Here is a 23,429-nt window from a genome sequence, read left to right on the forward strand (position 1 = left end):
CGGATCTACTGTGTGCTAATTCTTTACTCTGGCTTAAAAAACACACATATGACAAACAGCTAATGCTAGTTAAGTTAAGTCACAAGGTAAAATAATACACATTGTCAGATCGAAAACCTTGTCGATCAGTTAGATAACAAATCTGATTTCATTACTCTACTGCTACTCTATTACTACTAATTGTCAATCCTACATGGCTGTGCAATGAAGTTCAAGTTCAAATCAAAATTTCAGAGTAATTTCCTGTGTAACGTCCACATCTGCACTGATTTCACTGTAACGTTCAGAGTACAGTATTATATGGTGAAATATTACAGTTAAAGTCTGTAAAGTGATAATAGTGTAATTGATTGTCAAATAGTACAGTTAAAACTTGTTAAATCCCGGAAATAATTTACAGTTTACATCACATGCGTGTGTGTGTGTGTGTGTGTGTGTGTGTGTGTGTGTGTGTGTGTGTGTGTGTGTGTGTGTGTGTGTGTGTGTGTGTGTGTGTAAGCATATGCACACATTATATTGTCCCTCATTAAGATGGCAAATGATGACCTTTTCTATAATGAGATCAGAGCAGAGCTTTTCTTACTTTACTTCAACAAGCCAAAGTGACTTATACCATCATGGTCAATTACATCGCACTCATCACAGAAACACTGGTGTGTCTGACATGACCAACCAGTCCAAGAGGGTATCCGGTGGCTTCAGCAGTCCCAGTGGTGTCACTGCTTGAAAACTCTGAGTATGTGTTTATTCTTGGGTCATTAGATGAAGACTTTGGCCTTCTCCAGCCAAATATGGAAGTATATAGAACTGGGCACCACTTTCTCATAAGGCTTAGTTTAAAAATGGTTTATAAATTGTAAATAATTGTTTTTATTGGTTAAATGCTTCATTGATCAGTCCATAAATACCCAAAGGAATAGTAGAAATACGCTCACTGTCTTGGAACTGTAGTGTCTAAGTAGCCTACCTTTCATATACAAAGAGAGGTAAACTCAATCAACAATGTCATTCACTTTACATGCGTGAGAACACACATTCCACACACATGAAATGTGTTTCAGTGGGACTGTACAAACTAATTTATTAAAAGAGATGAGATACACTCGGTTAGTGGGATGACGTTCGTATTCCCACATTCGCTCCGTTTTTATTTGAAGCTGCTGACACTCAGGTCAGATAACATGACCTTTTGGCTCTTTCCGTCCACTGACTCCAAAGGTCAGGCAGATTAGAAGGGAGCCTTGTGGAGATGTAGCCAGGAACACCGGAGCGAACGGACCGTCTTGAGCCATAGACATAGACATCATAGATCATGCAGCATGTTTATTGAAATGAGCTGGTTTATTGATTGAAGTTGACAGCGGCGTGTAGCAGAGCAGCCCGGACAGACTTCTCTTTTGAGAGGCTTCTAAAATGTTTCTTTGATGCCTTTTGTTGTCTCTTTGCTACATTACTGTGGACACAGTGTGCTGTAACTGCAGGCTGTTGCTGCTCTATGAAATGAGATTCTGCAAAGTGAAAGGCAACACTGTCCATGGCAGCCTTGCCAACATGCCTGACCGGGGAAGGGGGTTGGGGCTAGACATTTCATGTCTGCAAATGACACTCTATCTTGTTCTCACTATGTGGTCTGGTTGGCAGGATTACTAGATTGTCCCCTCTATAGCATGTGCTTGCTTGCTTATATGTTTGTATTTTAATATATGTCCATGCATGTGTTGTTTTTTTTTGTGTGTTTTTGAGTGCATGCATGTGTTAATGCATGCAAATATGTGAGCAAACAACTTTGCCCTCAGTGTATGCATGCCTGAGTGTTGATACTGTACATACTGTACGCTTCCATGTGCTTGAAAATTGACACTGGAAGCTACAGGCTGATATATATTTGGAACCCCTCCAGCAACCTGAAATAGACGTCACGTTTGGGCAGATAAGTTGTTTTGCTGGAAACACAGACCTTATTGAGAACCACAAAGCATCAGAGTCAGGTCTGAAACTCATCCAGCTTCCCTTTTATCCCAAGTGGGCTTTTGTGTGTCAAAGCTTTATTCAATCAAAGCGTTTGAAGCATAAAAGGTTTGCCTTACATTTAGATTGATAAAGTGTCTTTATTATAGTGATATGTATTGAAATAACCTTTTGTCTGCTTGTTGTAAACAGGGTCAAAGTGTTCCAGTGCAGGTCAAGTCAACAGGACTGGTCTATGTAAGCTGCGCTGTCATCATCACCACTGCCACACCCATTTGTGCTTGAGTGTGCACATGCGAGAATGTTTGTAGGGCCATATGTGCCTCATGAATGTATGCGTGTGCAGATTACAAGCAGAGCCTTGATAATGTATTTCAAAGTCAGCAGCTAACTGTGGCAAGGAGTGAAGTCAGTCACAAACTCTCTCTAGCTCTTTTCACTCTCACTGTCCTTCTCTGACTCTCTAACTCCAGCTCACATTGATTTCTCACTCAAACAGGCTGAGACCAGTTCTTGCTTATCACCCGCAAGTCGCTTTTGCTGTGGCAACTTAAGACATGTGAGAGAGCGATAGCTGCCCTCCTGTCATCCTGTGTGGAACATGGCTGTTTATTGTGACCACCACATTCACTATCATGACTGTAGTCACCAGTATCATCATCATTATCATTGTCATAGTTTTCTAATTTGTCATCATCAACAGCAGCAGCATCTGTGTGGTAAATTCTGTCTTTGATTGACATAAATGAAGAAAAGAGATGACTAAATAATGATAAATATGAACTCACTATGCTTCATTTCCTAATTTTAGTTTGATTCAGTCTTGTTTTCTTCAGTTCAGTATAAAACTGGACACTCATATGAGTAAATGTTGCTTGTCTGGATGGAACAGCACTTTCTGACCTCAGTGGTGAGGATGCACTCTATAAATACCACAATCTGAACACAATGAGTGGAAATGTGGGCTATCTCGCTGTCAGATATCACAGCATTTCTATTCGCATCTACAAGCACACCTAACAGATAACAGACCACTAGAAAAGGATACCAACTAAGCAAACGAGGAAGGAAGTAAGGAGAAAGTTGCTGGAGTGGAGCAATGCAGAGGGAAACCACTGGTGACCTCAGTGGAGAGACGTGTGACCTTTCCAAACCAATGGAAATGACACATCAGAGAGAGAGAAAGTCATCGTGTCACAGTGGTTCCTCTGTGTGTGTGAGCTCAGCCAGACTCAGCTGGTTTGATCCAGCAGTTTGTCTACACCAACAGCAGCCGCAGCAGCAGCAGCAGCAGCAACAACATGGCATGAGACAGAGTAACCGGCCCGATCAGGCTCTGGCTGCATACGAGAACAATATCAGTTATTGTTGTGTGTCCGTGATGAAATGTAAAATGCAAGGCAGTCAGTGCAGGACCTGAGGGTTGGTGGTGGGGTAGCAGACTGACCAACTCAGAACAATGGAGTTACTGTGATGAGGGGAAAAAGACCAGATCAGAGCAGAGGAACAAGTACACTTTTCATCAGGATAATGAAAGGTTAATGAAGTTTTATATCTGTTATGTCTGTTCTCATCCACCATTCCCATGACTTCCCCTCAGCCACATGCTCTGAGAGTCCACAATCTGCGTCCAAGAACTGAGGACAAAAATTAGGTCAAAGAACAAGAATAGAGATGCTTAATTTATTCTTAAATTGTTGTCTAGTACAGTAATCCCTTTCCCATGCAGATCTCTTACCTTGAGTGTTCATGGTACCTTGAATATCTTTACTGGGAAGCGTTTATTCAGAGTTAATGTGATCTTTAAAATGCTGCATGCTTCATAGGTCAAACTGTTTGTCGTCTCCCACCTGTTGTTTCATATTGCCAAGCATGGAGAACAAAAGAGGGAACCGCTTGCAGTGTACTCTTACTAGCATTACAGTTAGCTGTGTGGGTGTTGAAGTATTTTAACCGACCACAGTTCTTCATTGTAATCAATGAGTAAATCATACTTCATTAACTTCTGGATTTTTGTCGAACTGTACTATGGATTTAATTCCTGTCTGACGATGACTCAATTCTGCTTTCGTTATCAGTATCTTAAGTTATTTGTATCAATGTTATTTTCCTGCCCAAAATTAGTCAAATATCAACTTTGATGAGAGATGTGCAAGACGGGCCCTCAGCTGACACTGCTGCACTTTTTTAGAGCAAACAGTCTTGAAACTGTCACGCCCCGGCTGGATAGTTGAGTTGCCTTTTGTTTCTCCCAGTGTTCTTTGTTTTGTACTTCCTGTTTTTTTTATTTTGATACTCACCTCTTGTCTCATTTCAGGTCCTTTACTTCCTGCCTTCATGTGTCTCCCTCCTGTGTGATTACCTGCCCTGCCCTAATGTGTTGCACCTGTGTGTCATTGTGCATTTCTGGGGTGCCCAGACAGCCTACTGGTTAAGACAAAGTTCATAGTTTGATTCCAGCAGCCGACCCTTGTTGTATGTCTCTTTCCCCTTGTTACCGGTCATCTCTCTGCTGTTGTCATCAGGTTTGAGGCTGGTACCATCCAAGGTACCAGCCTTAAACCTGCATTCTTTCTAATGGCCAGCAGTGGGAAACTCCAGAAATCTGATTGTATAGAAGTCTATGAGAAATTGACTACTCACTTGATTTATTACCGCAGTAAACATTTTCCCACTGAGTTTATGGTCTCAATTGCTATTTTCAATTCTTCTTCAATACAGCATGATGTTCATGTTGTAAATTATGATCCCGTTTAGAGTAAAATAGATGATAAAGCAGGGTATGCTTTAGGGCGTGGCTACCTTGTGATTGACAAGTCACTACCATGGCGACAACGATGGTTACGTATGTTACATATTGTAACCCCAGATTAAAATAGGAGTAAGATATAGGTGTAGCTCTTGCTATTTTAGTGTGTTTTCAGTTTGTGAAAGTTAATTTTAACTTTTTGGTTGCATAAAAAAGTCTTGTTCAGCGTTTGGTTGTACTAAGAGGTGCTCTTAAGAATCAGCTGTTCAGTTTTTCAGGTAAGTAAGTTACATTTTGTTTTAAGCCTGTTTTTCGCCAGCCAAAATTAGCATTTGCATTAGCATTATCACAGTTAACCATAGACTGTAAATACGTGATTCTAACCAAGCTAGCAACTAGCAGCGAGTGTTAGGTCCAGGTCCACCCTCTCGTCCAAATATGGTCACTTCTGGCTCCAAAAATCCAACATCGTGACAGTCAAAATGTCGAACTTGAGGGTTCAAAACGGGAGTCCACAAACCAATGGGTGGCGTCATGGTGGCTACGCCCATTATTTTTTTTTACAGTTTATGTTACCATCACAAAACATGTTCAGAGCTAGTTTTTTAGTGCAAGATGTAAAAAAATCATCTTACTGTAGTTAGGTGTTTAAAAAGGCGGACAGCAACTATAACGTAATATATAATGCTAAAATGTCCTTAACATTCACCTTATAAAACATCCATGTCAAAATTTTCTTGATCCAGTTTGCTGTGAAAAGAAGCGGGAACCAGTGAGCAGCTGAGCACATGGTGAGAAGAGAGTGAACTGGTCAGAAGACGATTGCACTGATATGTGTCACACATTCCTCTCTGTCTGCTCAGCTCACAGTGACGACGAACGTAGCTCTTAGAGGCACTCACTGCTCCAGCTCCCCTCATTTGGAGGGAAAAGAGACCGGCTGCCAAAAACTGACTCAGTTGGATGAAATGAGAGAGGCCTTTTAGTCTCTTTTTTTTCATCAGGCAGCCGCTCCAAATGATTAAAATGAGTCACAGAACTGGAGCAGACCGGACCGGGCTGCCCTTGTCCTAAAGTGACTCTGGTGTGAACGTCTCTTCTGTAAAATGATAAAAATAGCTGGGGACAGAGAACACAAACCAGACTATTGTGTGAATTATATCCTGACTTCAAGCATCATAGAAGATAAAGAGCAAAAGGAGCAAAAAAAAATGACAAAGTCACTGAAAAGATGCAGTGTGATTTTAAATAGAATATGAAAAATGTGTACAACAGAATTAGAGAATTCACTTGATAGTACAGAAAAAACACTCAGTACGCTTTTGGTGATACCACGTGGAAGTGTGTGTGTGTGTGTGTGTGTGTGTGTGTGTGTAGTCATATGTTGGAGTAGGAAGAAGCAGGGGTGGATCTAGTAGGGGTGTGATTCATCCCCTTTTTCCTATTGGCCGATTCTGGTCAGCTGAAGTAGTTAGCCCACAGCCCAGGACCCTCCTGATGCAGTGGTGATTCATTGCTCAGGGAAGAGGGGAGGTGAGGAGAGGAGAGGAGAGGAGAGGAGAGAAGAGGATTAGTGAAAGTCAGGAACTGCAGCAGAGTTTTCAACAAAGAGAGGAATCAAGGAGGGGAAAAACAAACAAAAACTGAAACAATTTAAAGAAGCGGAGCTGGTGTGATTGAGAAAAGATTGAAAGAGAAAGTAAATAGCTGGGACGTTCCACTATCAAGAATTGTCAGATTATAGGAAAAATAAAAATATGAATATGAAGCTCAGAAAGTTCCAGAAAGTAGTTAAACCCCTTCCTAAGCAAATTCTTCTCACATCCCTCTGCCTCCACTGGCTAACAATCTTTGCCAAAACTCACAGACCCGACAGAAGATTCAGCCGCGCTCCAAATCTTCTCATGTCATTTCGGATGATAATGAGCATGAGAGTGAAGCAGCAATGTCACTGTCCTTGATATATCTTGTGGAGAAAATGTATTGTGTCAATACATCTCAAACACCGCGTACACAAGTGTGCGTTTGTGCATGAGCAACAACTCAGAGAAGGTTTTATAATGACGCATCTTCAGAATTGGTGCAGGTCATTTATCTGTTGTGTAACGCAGCTCTGTTATGTACGTTCTCTGCTGTCTCAGAGCCAATCACATCAACATTTCAGCAGCTCTTACTTTGTTATGATTAATATCTTTTGTGGCTTTCATCAAATTGTCATTTGGCCACAACTAAGAGTGTTGCCAGGGGACAATTTGGACACACAACTCAGGCTTATAATGACTCATGCTTGTGTGCATGTGTGTGTTTAGTCCTGACTGTGCATGTATGTGTGCCTGCATCTTGTTTAGCCACCTGGTCATTCCTATCCATTCTACTGGATTCAGCTTTACAGGCACCAGCTGGGCTGACTGGCCATGTTGTTTACATATCAGTCTAACCCAAGAAGCAAAGTCAGACTCGGGGAAATGCCCACCGGTCCAGGCAAGTCTAGACGGATGGAAAAATCTGGAACATGATATGGAGTCTCGGGATATCTGGCAACAAATATAAGGACGAGAAATTTAAGTCTTGTCAGCAGTGAGCCACGCTACACCTGACATGTTGATAAAATGTTGGATTGTAAAGTGTTTTTTGATATTGTGCTCCATTAATAACTGAACTCTCGTGTGAAACAGTATTACTGAGTTTAACTTTACATCTTGTTTCCTGCAAAAATGTCTTTCTAGAAGATTATACCTTTCAACATACTACTTGGAGCTGGTAAATAACTGATCAGGCAGAGAAGACACAATAATGATTAACCCCTGGACATCAAATTAGTGATTTTTTTTCCCTTTTCACTATAACGTCAGAGCGAAAGGGAACAATTGATTTACAGAAAACTCAAGAGTTTTTTCAACTGTTTACAATTGAGCCGCTGCTTCAGGGTCGTTTTTTAATGTCAGCTCAGACTAATCAACAGCAAGTGTCCTAGTCCTATTTTGAGCAAGGCCAAAGAGAAATTTTTTAAAAGGTCTCTTCACCATAAAGATGGCTTAAGTTTTTAACAGTGCAACATCAGATCTAAAGGCAAAGCATGAGTGTAAATTCAAAATAGCAAGGCAATGTTCTACCTCAAGGCCAATCAACAGACATCCTTATAAACATTTATTCAGCGGCTTTAATGTAGTTGCATTGCATGCAGTTTTTTGTGGACTGTAAAATGGAGTTCTGCGTAGAGTGTATTTTATCTTATCTCGTAGGAGATAAGATAAACTACATTGTTTTGCTGTAGATTTATTTTACTGCTGTTCCACAGTTGAAATAATTGGAACTAACCACAACTAACCCGCCAACAAAATCCCCCTTTACACCTGTGAACATTTTTACTTTCCCCTCTAAAGCTGTATTGTACAACTTGCCCCATTTTACTTTGTGTATGAGGCCATCATACAATTTTGGAAGTCACTGGGCTAGAGGGTATCTGACACAGGGATCTGGGTTAGAGAGTGAAGAACATGTGATGTTTGGAACCTGTCGCGTGCACCAGTGATGGCCTAGAAACCATATATGCTGCATACAAAGAGCAACTTGTTGACCCACAAAACAGTCTGCTGTTGCCGGTGTTTGAGAATGTGAAGATTGTGACAGTACACAAATTGTGAGTAACAAAACATCTGCATCACGCACCTACCTGTATGAGGTGTAGTTGCAGTATGCATGGTGTTTTTCAAATACTGAGTGGTGTGGCATACAGTACAGAGAGAGGTAAAGACAGAGAAAAGGGGTTGCAAAGAAAGACAGAGTTGGAGGGAAGAGCGAGACTGTATCAGACACTAAAATTAATCCGTCTGTTTTGAAACAGAAGGTCATGTTTGTGGTAAACTCCATGCTGTGCAGGCGAGATCATAGAGGACAGAATATAATTTGCCTGGAAAGAATGTGCATCTAGTTAGTAGGAGAGTGGCAGGCGTTTGAGATTAGAGGAGCTGAGTAGTGGAAGAGGTGGAACAAGTACAGAGATAGAGGTGGAGGGGTGAGGGGGGGGGGAGTGGGGATGGAGGGGGGCAGACATGGGGTAAAAGGGTTTAGCGAGATTGGGTGAAGGATGGGGAAGAGGTGACAGATTGGAAGTTTGGAGGCAGAGAGGGTAAAATAACAGTGAGAAGTGACTGGAAGGCTTGGATGCGCTGCCAACCAGACAGCCCGCCCTCTGCAGGCCCCGCTGCACCTGTTGTTTTTCAGGAGCGAGACAGAGGGTGGGGGGTGGTGGGGTTGAGGGTGGGGGGTGGGGGTGGGGGTGGGGGGTCAGAATGGGAAGAGCAAAGAGAGGAGGGGTGAGGAAAGGGGTGCCTTTGCTCCCTGTGACTCAGGAGAATCTGAGCAGGCACAGAAAGGGAGCTGAGGGGGGATGGGAGCTATGCAATGAGTCAGCCGTGGCTAAAAAAGGAAAGTGAGCAACTACCACTGGGGACCAGCGAGGTAAAATAAGATAAGTGGTGAAACAGCACTCCTCAGCCTCTTATCCCCTTGAACAGGAACTTAAGGTGACCAAGGACTTTGGGGAGCTAGTTGCATAAAAAGCATGTCAAGTTTCACCTCGCATAATCATGCTTGGCTTGGTGGCTCGCCATTAGATATCATATTTTATACCACACACAAACAGACTTAATAACACTTAATAACAAACATGAAAAGGGACTTTAAAGTAACCACATCACCTGCCATCACCTCTTCCATGAGGCGCTGACATGATTTTGTCTAGCCGTCTGCAGCTGTGCTCTCAGATACAGCTTCTTGTCGTACTGAATGAATTAGTGAAGGAGATTATAGATACTATATCAAGACTCTTTAGACACACACAGCTATTCATGCAGACATATAATCAAATTACAACTGAACAAGGTATTAACTGCAGCATCTCTGCGGTTTATAGAGAGAGCATCTCAATCTTTTTTTAGGGTTACAACAGAATTTCACCCACTTGTACTTTCTCAAATTCTCTGTGACATAACAGGGGAGGTAGGGTGTCACTGGTGAAGGAGGTATCTCCCATTCCTCCTCTCGAGCTCTAAAAATACAGCAGAGCACCAAGCATCTGAGTTGCATGGTATACTGCTTCGCTTTACGTTGTGTGGTACATTTTGAACACAGTGAAGGGTGTCAGTAATGTCAAGCTGACTTTGTTTTTCTCCTTGGATTCATGTCATGAGTCCCCAAAGTCATCCGTCTTTCTAATATGGTTATGATAAGGAAGAGATGTGCGGCCATAGCCATCAGAGCAGCTTTGGCTTCTGTAAAGTTTTTCAAACACCTCATTAAGAGAGAAACTTTAGGTGAGAAAGTAAGCTTGGTGGATGCTCCGAGATGCTGCAGATGACAAATAGTGGAAAAGAGAGAGAGAGAGAGAGAGCGCAAGAAAGGCATTTGCCCAAATGCAACGAGTCACATCAAAAATGAACTCCAGGTGACTTTTCCTAGTGGCCTGGCTCTGACATGATTCTAGAGAATTATAATCAGGCCTGACAAAGCCTTCTGTTTGCCTCCTCTGGCTGGGAGGGTGGAACCTACCTACGCAACAGTAAAGCTGTAGGCTTTTTAATCCCCGAGCAGCCTGCATAACAGAAATCAAAGTGACGTCATTCTCCGCTGTGCATTGAGCTCCTTGTTTTTGCATGACTCTGTTTTCTCTCTTACAGCAGTCACTTTATCGCTGGATTCTCTCAACGTCTCATCTTATATCTCATAAGTCAATTTAGGGATCAAGATGACGCAGTTCGGTACAGTATTTCTCCTTGGATAATTAAAATGACACCTAATATTAACTTTAGTACCTTGAACTTGACCTCTTTCTTTAACTTTGTCTATTTTGACCATTGCCAGTTCTGCAGTGGGAGCAAAAATAGGTGCAGACTGTGCAGGGCTTCACCCAACAGTAGTAGCACTAAGGTCTTGAACTTTTGGTGCTGCGTAAGAGTTGCAAACACGCCAGTGCAGTGTGTGTGTTTGTATGTGTGTGTGTGTGTGTGTGTGTGTGTGTGTTTGTGTGTGTGTGAAGGAGGGTTGGAGGTGGAATTCTGACCATGCTGGGACTTTGGTATGGCGGGGATGGGAGTCCTGGCATGGGAACATTGCACAGTGTCACTCTGGCTATCAGGTTCCTGTCCTACTAAACATGGAGGGCCACAATACCCCCCAAAGAGCTCCACTGAGGATATTTAAAAGGATTTTCAATTAGCACCATCATCATAAATCACACTCAGTCTGGGTATCAAGGCCATAATCACTGTTAGCCCAAGGGCAGACAATGTCTACGCTTTCTTTAAAACCAAGAATTTGATTTTCATACAATACAGACACAACAGAAAATATGACACATCAGTGAGGTGAAGACAGACCCTGAGGACTTGAGGCTGAGATTAGAAGAGGAATCTGACATCTATCTTTCACGGAGGGACCAACTTAGAGTCACGCACTCTAAAAACTGACAAGTGACAGATACTGTTTATGTGCTGCAGCTGCTGTTGACATGCATGCACTGTATTAATGTTCATTTGAAATGTTTTTGCAGTGAAAAGGCATGTGCACGCATGCATAGACAGTGACAAAATGAAGGGACAAAAGGTCGGCACGAGGTTCCTCTTAATGTATGTTCCCTCTCTGCTTAACTAATATCACAACAGGGTGAATAAAGTAAGCAATGTCCTGCTTTGCGTCATGGTAAGTTATTCTCTTGTTCAGCAGTGCGACACGGTGTATTCGGTGAAGGTAAACAACCTCCTGGCAAGGTCGAAAATCAGTGACAAAAAAGCAGCAGTCTCTGCTGTCAGCGTCCTCGTGCAGAAGTGCTTCAAACTGGAATGAACCAGCTGCCGAGGAAGATCATGAAGAAAAGCCCTTGAAAAAAAAAGAACATTGCTCCCCCCTCCTAGCCTCCTCCGCCTCCGTTCAGTCTATCCAAGCTCGTTCTGTTTCTTTCTTTGTGCCCGGCAAGAAAAAAGGAGTATAGTCTGTACAACACAGGGCAGATGGAGAGCTGCTGCTGCTGCTGCTGATGTTTGTGTGTATGTGTGTGTGAGTACAAGATGATGAAAATGACTAGTGACTTCCCAGACGTACTTTTACACAGGATGTATTAAATAAATAAATCCAAACACAGACTTATTAAAAGCCCATCTTTATCATTCTTGAAGTAATAAATCAAAATAAAGACCCATAAATGAGCCATAAACTTTCTTTGGTCAGTGAGGTTGATGTTGACATACAAGAAATAATAAAGAATAATTTACTTATATGGTCATTGATCCATGACACAAGATAATTTGATATAAACCTTGCCATATTAACCGAGTTACTGACTGAAGAAGACAAACTGTGACCTTTGATGTCTCAGCACACAGAAAGACTTGATAAGAGGATGAGAATACACTATGTATAATTATTTGACAGGAAGGTTATGAGTGGTTTGAGACCAGCCTCTGGAAAAAAAACGTAAGACAAATATATTGGTTATATGAGTTTGGAGTGATAAGTGATTGAACTAGAAAAACTTGCATTTCAGGGAAGTATGAGGTGCGGAGGCCTGTGCTGGAAGGGGAACTTTTGTTGTAGCTTTATTTATGTAGAACAAGTTGGAAGCAATTAATGTTTGACACAAAGCAGTGACATTAACAGAGGAGCACGTGTGTTAATGATAAGTCAACAGTAGCCAAATTCTGTCAATTATTCAAGTTCTCAGCTGCAGAGGTCGGACTGCCTCTTCAAAGGGTCAGATGGTTTGACATGGATGTGTCTGCAAAACACCTGAATCACTAACATATTTATTAAGAGACGTTCCTCGAGTGCAATATATTTTATGGCACTGGATATGTATCATATAATTTTAAAATATAATTTAACGATGCCAGGAAAACAATTAAACTCTATGAGGGCACTATACTTCTTTGGCAGTTACAAAACAGCAGTCACAAACTCTCACATTTGTTAACTCATATCCCCTCCTCCACAACATTTGCAGACCTGTAATAATATTGGTTGTTCCATTGTTTCGAGGAATGCGTGGGCTCACATCAATGCTGCGCTCTATGCCTCAGTACAGAGATGAGCGTGTGTGTGTGTATTTCTATTATGTCACAGTGATGATGTGGCACTGGCAAGCAGGCGTACGGGGGCCTCAGTCCAACCCCCCCAATACACACACATCCATGCTGAACGTGCCTGGTCACACCAAGCTTGCCGAGAACCTCTGAATCACAGGGGCTTCTGGGTAGTGGGATTAGCCGGTGAGAGGAAACAGCTGAGGCCTGTGTAGTGTCAGCACTTGCTAATCAACACTCCCACCGCACACACATACATGCACACCGCCCCAATCTATGCTCTCCCACAATAATCCCCTCCTCCTTTTTTTTCAATCCACAGGGGTCAGACACCCACAAAGGCCTGGGCCCACAAAAGTCAAAGGGGGCTGGGGGCAGGGGGTGGGGGGGACTGAGGGGAGGAGGGTGGGGACAAAGGCAAACTGAAGTGCTTGGTCAAAGCTGAGTCATCACTGATGCAGGCTTGAACTGATAATATTCTAAAATTCCCAGTAAGGTCGATGAGCGATCACTTTGCGTTTAACATGTCGAGTTTGGGAACAGTTATTTCTTTCATGAGCCACAGAGGACATTTAGACATCAAACTGCCAGGTTCAGTTATGCAACAGCAATGGCTTTCATACTTTTCAGAGCTCGTTCTGTGCATTTTGTTCCAGCTTGACCTACGAGACACGCGGTACAATATATTCATTCACATCCGGAATGATCGAATTTGCTGAGCTCATTTGTGCATACATGCTCGTATTTTCCAAGAAAATCAATTAGTATAAACCCAGGTTGACGTAATATGAGTTTCTCTACGAGTAAAATTGATTGACTGCTTGCAAAACGGCCTGGTGAACATTACAAATAGGTCATGTGTAGACAAACTGTTATCGGAATGAGAGCAGGCCTATTTCGAGATAGAAAGTTGCAACCTGTGCAGGTTAAATATTGACTTCAACTTGAAACAAATCAAACCACAAGGATTTCAGAACAATATGTATCAACATGATAAGTGCCACTTCTACAAAAATAACTTTACATAGGCCTGACATAGTTGTGCAATTAAGACTTGATACAACCTAGAAAGTCCAATGTCAACAAAAGTTATTCTTTGGTGCTAGAGGATTGTGTATTTGAGATTATAAAGATTAAAGACTGAACTATGAAAAAAATGTTTTGCACAGTTAGGTCTCATGCTGACACCTCGTCCATCACTGCTTTGCAGCAGGCCAGCATGTCCTTTAGTGTGTATGCAGCACAATCAGCCAGGATCAATATATCATGTGTTTTGCTATATGTCGACCTGTCACTGTGGGTCACTTGGCCTGTAGCCATCAACTCATATCAGGTTTCACTGAGAGTTTTCCTAGAAAGGGGTGCTGTGAGTCAACCATGTTTCTTTTCAAGGAAGTCAAAGACCTGATCTGTTATCCATCATATGTCTAATTTGAGAGAAATAGTCAATAACCTATCAAGAACTTTAATATTTTGCTCCACCAATAACAACAACTACGCCAATAATATAAGGTGAGATGATTCTGAGTAAATGATTCGGCACTCTGAATCACTCAGACCTAATGCACACAAGTGGTACTTCAGCAAATAGGCAAGTGTTGCTTTTCTCTCTGGCTCTCTCTCTCCTCCTCTGACCTGAGGAATCCCTGCAGTTAATCGCTGGAAACTTTGGTCAGCAAAAGACCAGAGTGAACATGTGCAAACACAGTGAAAAGAGGAATGTCTCCTGAGTGCTCTGTGCCACATTTGTCTCAAGTGTATGCATGTCTGTTAAGGAGGATCCCATCTGTGAAACTGAAAACTGGCACAGAACTAGAAAAAAAAAAAAGAGATCACATTTATGTGGTACATTTGTTAAAAACTGGCCGCTGTTTAGAATAAAAGCATGACTCTCACAGGTATCATCCAGTTTCAAAGGCCTTCTCATGCAATTTACTCCCAGCCAGGCCAGATGCAGTTCTTTAAATCACCTCTAGGGGCACCATTGTACTAGTATTTGGGAAATAATCTGGGTCCAGCAACCTGTGTGCTTCTAATCTAGTGCTGTCATGACCCAAATAAAATAGATTTCTATAGAGGTAAAGCAGGTGGTAATGATGAATCATTTTCACCTTTAAGTCATTTTATATCTGTTTGTTTTTCAGTTGAAGGGATGCTTTTTTTTGTAATTTTGTTAAAGATTTACTAAATGTGTTTGATGACAAAACAAAGGTGAATTTTCTTTCTCGGACATGTATTAACACAGGAAAGCTTACAATGTGGTGTTGTTGTATAACTGTGTTCAATCATACGCACAAAAACTCACATCACAGTGAAGTGTAATTTAGAACAAAGTGTTTATTCAAATCAAAAGGAAGAACTAGACAAAAGGTTAAATCATTCAGAACATAGTATATTCATAGAATATCTATACATCGTCATGATTAACAGACAAAAAAAGATAAAAACAAGACATACAAATGGAGAATAAAGAAAATTCAGTGAGTGATATTGCACTTTGTTTCTAAAATGTTTCAGATCCCGTCTCCTGGTACTTTTTCTCTGAACATTTCAGTTCCTGCCTTTATAAAGTCAGGAGTTTAGCTTAGTTTTGACACTGGACTACTCAGAGACCCAAGCAAATGGACTATGGAATTGACCAACCTGAAACAAATATGTAAGCTTATTCATTACCGTGTAGCTTGATTCGGTTTCCCTAAGATAAAATCCAAACAAAGAACTGCAAAGAAACATAACAGGATAGAACGTGAGTTTACCGTGGAGGAGTCTGCTATCCCATGTTAACTAAATGTTTCTCAGATGGGGGAAGGGTGCTGATCAACAGCTGCCACCCCCAGGCCTGAGGGGGATCAAGAGAGGTCAGGGAGACTACAAACTCAGTAATGTTGCTTATTAAACTAGGAAGCAAAACTACATCAATGCCCAGAAATACATGGAAAAAATTATAGTTAACCCTCATCAGCTTCAGAAAAACAACAGAATCGAGAGGCCTGTCCAGGATGTCGTTTCTTAATACACTTTTTTTTTTTTTCTCTCTTCCCTTTTTGTCCTCTTTGAATAAACATGGAAAGATTTAAAACATACAGATGTGTACAAACAAAAACAAAATTAAAAAGGAGAAAAAGAGTCAACATAGACGCTGAAAAATGAAGAATCATGATCAGGTCTTTTCTGTGTCAAGGCCACTAAGATAAGATCACTTAAATGATCTGCAGTTCGTTGATTACTGTCAGAAGCTGTATATATTTAGTTGCCAGCTGGATCTCGATAAGAGCGTGCACGCACACACACACACGCACACACGCACACACTCACACGTACACACAACACATACAAATTTGTGTCAGCTACGTTTAAAATGTAAACTTTTAAAAAAAGTCACTAACCTCAAAAGATTAAATAATGCATAAATGTCCTACACATCACTGCTTTACTGAAAAATTCTCTAGTAATAACATGTTAGTACCAAATGTTTTATCCCCAGACCTTCACCACTGAATGCTTTTTGTTTTTTCTTTTTTTCTTATAAAAAAGTGCTGCTCATCTTTTTTTTCCTGACTATGTCAAACTTCTGTTACAACTGGTCTATTACGTTGAATGAGTTAGAAAACCAATGTATTACTCATGTCAACCTACTACTACTTGTTCTGACCAGTCTGAACAGAAGTTTAGCAACGTCTCCAGCTTTTTGTTTGTGCTGGATTTGCTCCTTTAATACAGAAGCAGTGTCATTCCTCTTTTACCTTTATTTTTTATTATAAGTTAGCATTCTGGCTTCACTGGTCTGGTCAAATCTAACTGTTTGGTTGGATGAACTGGGCAAGTGCAGCAGGACAAAAAGGGAATGTGATTCATCTCAGAAAGCTGCCTTGCATCTCTGCAGGTCTTTTCTCTCGTTTTGGTAGTTTAAAATAAAAACTTCATTATTTTTTAACAGTGCAATTAAAAAAAAAAAAAAAAAAACCCTAACATTTTTTTCTCTTTTTTTTCCAACCGTTTGGCAAGTGAGAAGACCACCTGAGACAGTGCTTTTTGGGCAGTTATGCAAGCCTGGCTTGCCCTGAGATTAGGAGTAGAGGGGCTGCAGGCAATTAGGGTGAGGCGAGTCCCTCCACAATGTACCACCTTCCATCACGCACGCACACACGCGCACACACACACACACACACACACACACAGTCACACATTTCTGTTTTCAGCTACAATTTGAGTGGCAAATGCAGGTCTGCAACCCCCCTAGTCCAAATCCAGAGCAATCTCAACAACAAAACAAGGCTAAAAGCTATTCTATGATTGGAGCTAAATACAAGAACAGAACGGAACTAAACTCAAGAGGAGGGAAGCCACACTTGGATCCAAGCTGAGGAGGCAACACCTTAAAGAGCTTCCAGATGGAGTTAGTGTGCTGCAGTCTTTTTTTTTTTTTTTGTCTGTTTTTTTTTTTTGTAAAAGTCCAGTCTAGTTGTTATAAGTCACTGAGGAAATGTCATAAGGAAAAAAAAGAAATTTCTTGAACAGCTTAAAGAAATTCAGTGCATTGTTCTTGTCCTTTTCAGTCTCTTTTTTTTTTTTCCAAAAATCAAATCCTGTTCTCTGCGTTGCTCAAAGTTATGCAAATGAAAGTCTTCAAAGTTAAGCTTGCAGTCTCATATTCTTAGTCTGGTGCATTACAAGACTGAAACCAAACTATGAGTGATTTTTTTTTTTTTTTTTCATTTCTCATTAAACGGAGCCACACAACTCAAGTAAAGAATAAAATGTGCAAAACAAAATCCCAAATGAGGCAGGAGGACCTAGTCTTTGCTCTGTTGTTGACTGCTGCCGCTTTCATTCATACAGACTATGGTGGTAAGAACTTTGTTGTTGTTGTTGTTGTTGTTGTTGTTGTTGTTATTTTTCTCTCTTCATCCCATTTTCTTAAGGTGATTCTGCTGAAGTCTGGACATGATTAGTTCTGCCCTTTGTGTGAGGAGCCATGTCCATATGTGCCATGGGTACAGAAGAATCAACGGTTAAAGAGGAGCTTGGCGGGCAGAGCCTTGGTGATTCTTCCTCGACATCATCAATACTATCACCAGGGTTCTTGCTACTAGTGGGGGTTTTCATACGGACTGAATACGTGTTCATCTGTACATATCCCACCCTCAGCAGGCTGACACAGGAAGGAGGTGAGACCCCAAACTAGTGACTCCTGTTTCTCTCACTGAGGGAAGGCAGGAACAGATTTGTCCAACCCAACTCAACGGCGGGTATTTGTCCAAGTCTTTGTTGGTTGGTTGGATACTTTGTTTTTCTCTTGTCGTCAACAGTGCTGTGCAAACGCTGTTGTTGGAGAAAAATAAACAAAGCTGAGCCTTGCAGGCAGGTTCCTTTGGGATCCCCCATTCAGTCAGGGGAATTGAAGGGATACCCTCAGCGTGATGGGCAGGTGTCGAGCCTGCGCTCCTCTGTACGGCTGGCATGATCTGGGTTAGGATCGATCTGGGGTGGAGAGAAGAACAGGAAAAGGAGGGTTTATTTATAGCAACACAGAGTTGATTTAATTTACTATGTAATAGGAAGATAAGTGGACAAATGCTCTGTTCTGTGCCAACTGTTGCTCACCTCAGAGTACAGAGGAGGGGGCTGGAAGCGGAACTCATGAATGTAGGCAAAGAGAGGACCGTCCAGCTCCTCGCGGGCTGCTGGGACATCCAGACTGCTCTGCCTCTGCTCATCCGTCACAATTTCTGCATAGCTTGGAGGAGCTAAAGAAGAGACCGAGTGTTAGCATACTAAAGGCATTATACCTAAACTACATTTATAAAATTTGTATCACAAGCATGAGATCCAACCTACCTTCAGGCCTCTCAGGCAGACCTATGCCCAGCCAGCTCATGCTGCACTGGCTGCTGACGCTGGAGGTACGCGAGCCGAAGGGGTGGAGAGGGATGGTTCCGATGACCAGGGGCAGGTTCAGGGACAGGTTTATTGCCCCAGGTATGTCCACGTACACCTGAGCACAGACACCAGAGCAGGTTAGAATAATGCAAGACATTCTGTGGTATAAGGGGAGTAGTTCAGGGCTCTGGAGCAGATAATTCAGCATGAAATTAAATAATGTTTTGATTGTTTGTCAGATAAAACCATGCTAGTCAGGGTTATGTGATTTGTGCAGCAGTTGAACAATATGTGGGTCAATGTCTTGAGGTCAGTTGCTTATGCAAGTCGTCGCCTGGTGGCTGTCTGTTCACAGGGTAAAGAGGTTATAAGCACCCTCAAGGCAGGTGTTACCACAGATATTCTGGGCTAATGCTCTTAGCAGCATGTGGAGATAACACCTGGTGCAATCCAAGACCCAGATTTGGCAATGCTAGCTGAGTCAGCCAGGTTCTTTACCAGGAGATGTGTTGGCTTACTAGGAAATATCGATTCTGTACTTATACATTGATGAGGACAAGAGGAAACTAACAAAGGCAGAAACATCTATTTGAATTACAATCTTAACAATCGCAGGTAAAAAGAATAGGTTGAATGTAGCCCAAGTACAGAAAAAAAACTGTGCTTACCATGAGGGAGTACTCCACTCTGATGATGCTGCAGTCCAGGATGGAGGGCGAGACAGGTGGGATCTTCAGCATTTTGCCACTCCAGGTCTCGGTTTTGCCCGAGGACAGGGACTCTCCCCTCAGGTTGGCCACCAGTTGCTTGACCTCCTTCATCTTCCCTTTGGCATAGAAAGTCTGAGTCTGGTAGATGGCTGCCTTTGGCACCACCATGCGGGATGAGCAGTTTTCGATCTCAGCAAAGATCTGGATCGACTCTCCTACAGAGTTGGAGTAGGGGGAAGGAGATGTTAAATGAAGTTTCACTACCTCAGTTTAGACTTTTCCATCATCAGTATCCAGTATTTAATTACTAATCAATGAAGTAATCTGTAGGAAGTGATAATATATGTGTTTAATGTATCTGGTTAATATATGACTAACAAGGTTGCTGCAGCTGCATTACTAATCATTAACTTATTCTTACCTGGGGTGTATCCCTTCCTTTCAATTTTGGCACTTAGGGAAATAGGACCTGAGGTGCAGAACCAACAGCAAAGCGTCTTGTCTTTCGTGCCGGCCTGTGGTGACTGAAGAAAAAAAGATGCCTTAGTTAAAAACTGGAGAACATTTCCTTAATATTCCTCCCCAGGATCATAAAGAAAGAGCTGGTTAAGGAGCCGCTCTGGGTTGTTACTACCGTGCGGGCTCTGTTCCAGCTATTCATTGGCTAAATCAGTCGAAACTAGATAACTTTTTCGTTTCGACACTCATTCTGATATGTATTTTTCCACAATTCAGGACGTACAACCAAAACTGCTGACATATTTCTGAGAACACAACGGCAGGAATAACACATATGGAAACGAGCTGCGAAAGATTAAAAAAAAAGGGCAAATTCTTTCCAACGTTGCCCCATAATTAGGAAAACTACGTCTAGACTGAGTCACCCTAAAATCATATTTCCTTCATACAATGCCAGCAGAAAAGCATATTCAAAACTTAAGTCTCACCAGCAATAATGGAGTGTTGATGTCAATGTGCTCAAAGACTGTAAATTCCTTCTTGGTCTTCATAGGCAGGAGCCATGGCCTGTGGAGTTCTGCCTTTACCCAATAGCGCACACTGCCATGCTTCCCTTCGAAAGAGGTAGCCAGAGGTCTGCAGGACAGAAGAGGAAGAGAGAGAAAAAAAACAAAAAAAACAGGTTATACTTAACCCAACCTTAAGCCCACATAGAATACTGCTGAATAATGATGCAGACTGATATCTAATCTCAAGTGTAATATCAAGACACTCACGTCTGTGGAAGCTCGAGGCTGAATGCATACTCATGTCTTCCTGAATGGATAGTGGTGAGTCCTTCCTCAGAGTTGTCATCGTCTGAAAAACAAGGAGGACAATATTCCAAACACATGTATACCATACCTGGGTAAAATGCTCTACGAAGGCATCTGAAAGTCATACCAAAAAACACAGGGTGGGGGAGACAAAAGAGAATAAAGTGGATTTTACTATCATATCTGTCCGTAAATAATTAATGTATTGAGAGATAAGCAGCAGGCCACTATTTAGAGCACACCAGAGAAGTTGATTCTTTTGGGGGGGGATAGGGGGGGTGAAATGGTGCCAGAAACTAAGCTTGCAAGATTTTGCTTTTTAGAGGAACAAAGAACCACATCCTGGACAGCGTATTGTGGCCTATATGAGAGAGAATCCATAGGCTAGGACGGGAAACTAGACTATATGGGACAACAATAAAATCTTAATCTGCAGATTAATCTGTTTCACGAACAAGGACCAAGATGTTTCCTGTTTTCCTCCGGAATAAAATACCGTTTTTTTAATATATTTTTTTCCAGGCGGGGACACTTTATTAAATGATTAAATATAATTTTTCATTTACAACATCCAGAGTGCATTTTGAAGAGCTGGGTCGACAGGCTGGGTCTGCCAGCTCAGCACTCCCTCCCCCTAGCAGCCAGGCAGCCGTGTGGTAAACAAGTGCGGAGCTGTCAGTCAAACGGCAGACTCCAGCAGGAGGAGACCGGCCTAAACCGGTGCGAGCAGCTTCCCACAGCCGCTCAGCTCTCATTACGCATTCACTGTGCAACACCGCAGTCACTACAGCCCTGCTACGATCACCAACTACAGCACTTATCCACAGTTTCTAGACCGCTTCAACACAACAGGAAAGCTTTGATAAGGCGTTTGTTGCAAAAATGTATCTTTTATTAAAGTGTTATTCTCGACCAGTGACATAGCTTGGCGCTTTTTGCAACAGTGTATCTCCTTAATTGTAACAGATAATTAAAAAGTGAATTCTTCTCTGATTTACAGTTTGCCTTATAGTTGCAAAATAACCCAAAAGTGGAATTACAGCTGGACTGACCCAGTTCACCTGCTAAACTCACAGTGGACCAGAAACTACTGTATTAGTCCATTCATTGTTTAGATGGTGGAAAACAACAAGTTAACCCAAACCATCATGGACACACATTTGTAAATACAAATGCTCACAAATTGTGGATAAAAAACCATTTTTACTGCAGGAGATATACAGGTAGGCAATGCAATATATTATATTTTCCTGCAGAAAAAACATATTGCAGAGGAAGAATAAATTAAATGAAAGTGAAATGGAAACTAAGTATCAGCTTCCTGATATTTCTAAAACTGGAGACTTCTGTCAACGCAACACTAAATGTTGCAGGTGTTTCCTTCATTTAAAAAGTTGCAGAATTTTCTGCCACTCTTCTGCAAGAGAGTGATGTCATTGGCCACACATGAGCACCTAAGCCAATCGGGGAGAGGCGAGGGGAGGGGTCTGCCCTTTTCTCCGCCCTCTCCCGGTCCAGTTTTCTGAACAGGATTGAACCGCTTTGAACAATGGGTGGAAACTTAAGAAAAAGCCACAAAGAAACACCCTATACGATGCGGTAATGCATTGAAAAATCCTCACAAAAGCTGCAGACACATACGTGCAAGTTGTTTCTTTGTCATCCGCGACTCGAAAATGACTTTGATAGTCGTTTTTTCACTTGAAATACAGTGAAAAACACAGCTGCGCTATGGCTGTCATTCATTCTGACACCTTGACACAAACACGATGGAGCTGTGACGTGCCAGTGACACACACCAGATTTAACACCACCTTACAAAAATACAATATCTAACTTCACATATTCTTAAATGTGTCTATAATCTTAATTTTCACAGTTTCTATCATTCAAGACAACAGCATCCTCCTGTGAACCTGATCCTCCACAAACACGCACATACACAGCATCACGATCAGCTTCTCTAAAAACTTCTGCTTAAAACTAAATAAATCATAAATTCACAAACTCTTACCTCTCTCGTGTCCAATCAAAACGTCTTTGTGATTTAGATATTCCACTTCTTCCGTGTAGTTTTGCGTGTAGGCAGTGTTGGATCCAGCATTTCTCGATTCAGTCCAACGAACTTTTGCAAATCCTTTTGCGTGGATTTTGAGAGATTTCACACGGATTTCTCCCGTGACTTCGATGATCACCCTCCCTGAGACGCAGTCCCCGCTGGAAAACACGGGAACATTACTGTCATTGAGACAGTCGTAGCTTACTGTGAAGCTCTTTACCTTTCCTAGCACCATGGTGGAAAGGAGTTAGGCTACAGAGACCTAGAAATTTTAAAAAAAGAGTCTATGAAAAAATAATTTCATAAGAAAAAATGGATGCAGTTTTTAGACACTGATCAGTATCTCTGCCCTGCAAAAAGCAGTAGGCACGATCAGTGGCTTCTGTGCGAGCAGTTCATTGAGATGTGTGAAGGCTGAATAACAGCAATGGATGCTGTTATCATCCGCCTCTCTGCGAGTTGGTCTCCAGTCAAAGACAAGGAAACCCTCGTAGCTCAGCTCACTTTAAGCGACGGGCTATGTGAAAAACAACCTTGAGCGCATGCGCGGGGCTTCACTGCCCCCTCCTTCCGCCTCCTGGAACAAGGCAGAGGGAGAAGTGTGGCACAGAGCCAATGACAAGTTTGGTCGAACAGCTGAAAGACTGCTAGAAAGCCATGTTCCCCCGCAGCAGTTTGTAATTTTTCATCTATAAAATACACGATGAACAAATC

The 23,429-nt window shown here is 41.9% G+C and overlaps 1 protein-coding gene across 2 annotated transcripts; it reads right to left on the reverse strand.

Annotated features, from left to right (window-relative positions):
* Positions 1-15,109: 15,109 nt before the first annotated feature.
* Positions 15,110-23,204, reverse strand: arrdc3a (arrestin domain containing 3a). Of its 2 annotated transcripts, none has more exons than XM_044369128.1 (8): positions 22,671-23,204; positions 20,618-20,699; positions 20,330-20,477; positions 19,804-19,906; positions 19,341-19,597; positions 18,631-18,787; positions 18,397-18,539; positions 15,110-18,273 (listed from the first exon to the last, which is right to left on the reverse strand). In XM_044369128.1, the coding sequence occupies exons 1-8, from the start codon at positions 22,948-22,950 to the stop codon at positions 18,205-18,207; spliced, it is 1,239 nt and encodes a 412-aa protein (XP_044225063.1). In that variant the 5' UTR covers positions 22,951-23,204; the 3' UTR covers positions 15,110-18,204. The 2 variants fall into 2 exon arrangements, with proteins under 2 accessions (XP_044225063.1, XP_044225074.1); XM_044369139.1 differs by having other exon boundaries at positions 20,618-20,770; positions 22,671-22,857.
* Positions 23,205-23,429: the final 225 nt, after the last annotated feature.

Source organism: Thunnus albacares, chromosome 2, assembly GCF_914725855.1.
Source record: "Thunnus albacares chromosome 2, fThuAlb1.1, whole genome shotgun sequence".
In the NCBI taxonomy this organism is placed as follows: domain Eukaryota; kingdom Metazoa; phylum Chordata; class Actinopteri; order Scombriformes; family Scombridae; genus Thunnus; species Thunnus albacares.

What these genes read in the sequence shown, in the direction of transcription:
- arrdc3a (XM_044369128.1), bottom strand. Translation starts at nt 22,950, where the DNA reads ATGGTGCTAGGAAAGGTAAAGAGCTTCACAGTAAGCTACGACTGTCTC. An exon ending in TCAACACTCCATTATTGCTG is followed by an intron (nt 19,907 to 20,329) that starts GTGAGACTTAAG and finishes TTTTTTCTTCAG; the next exon opens with TCACCACAGGCCGGCACGAA. An exon ending in CCCCTCCTCTGTACTCTGAG is followed by an intron (nt 18,274 to 18,396) that starts GTGAGCAACAGT and finishes TCTCCACCCCAG; the next exon opens with ATCGATCCTAACCCAGATCA.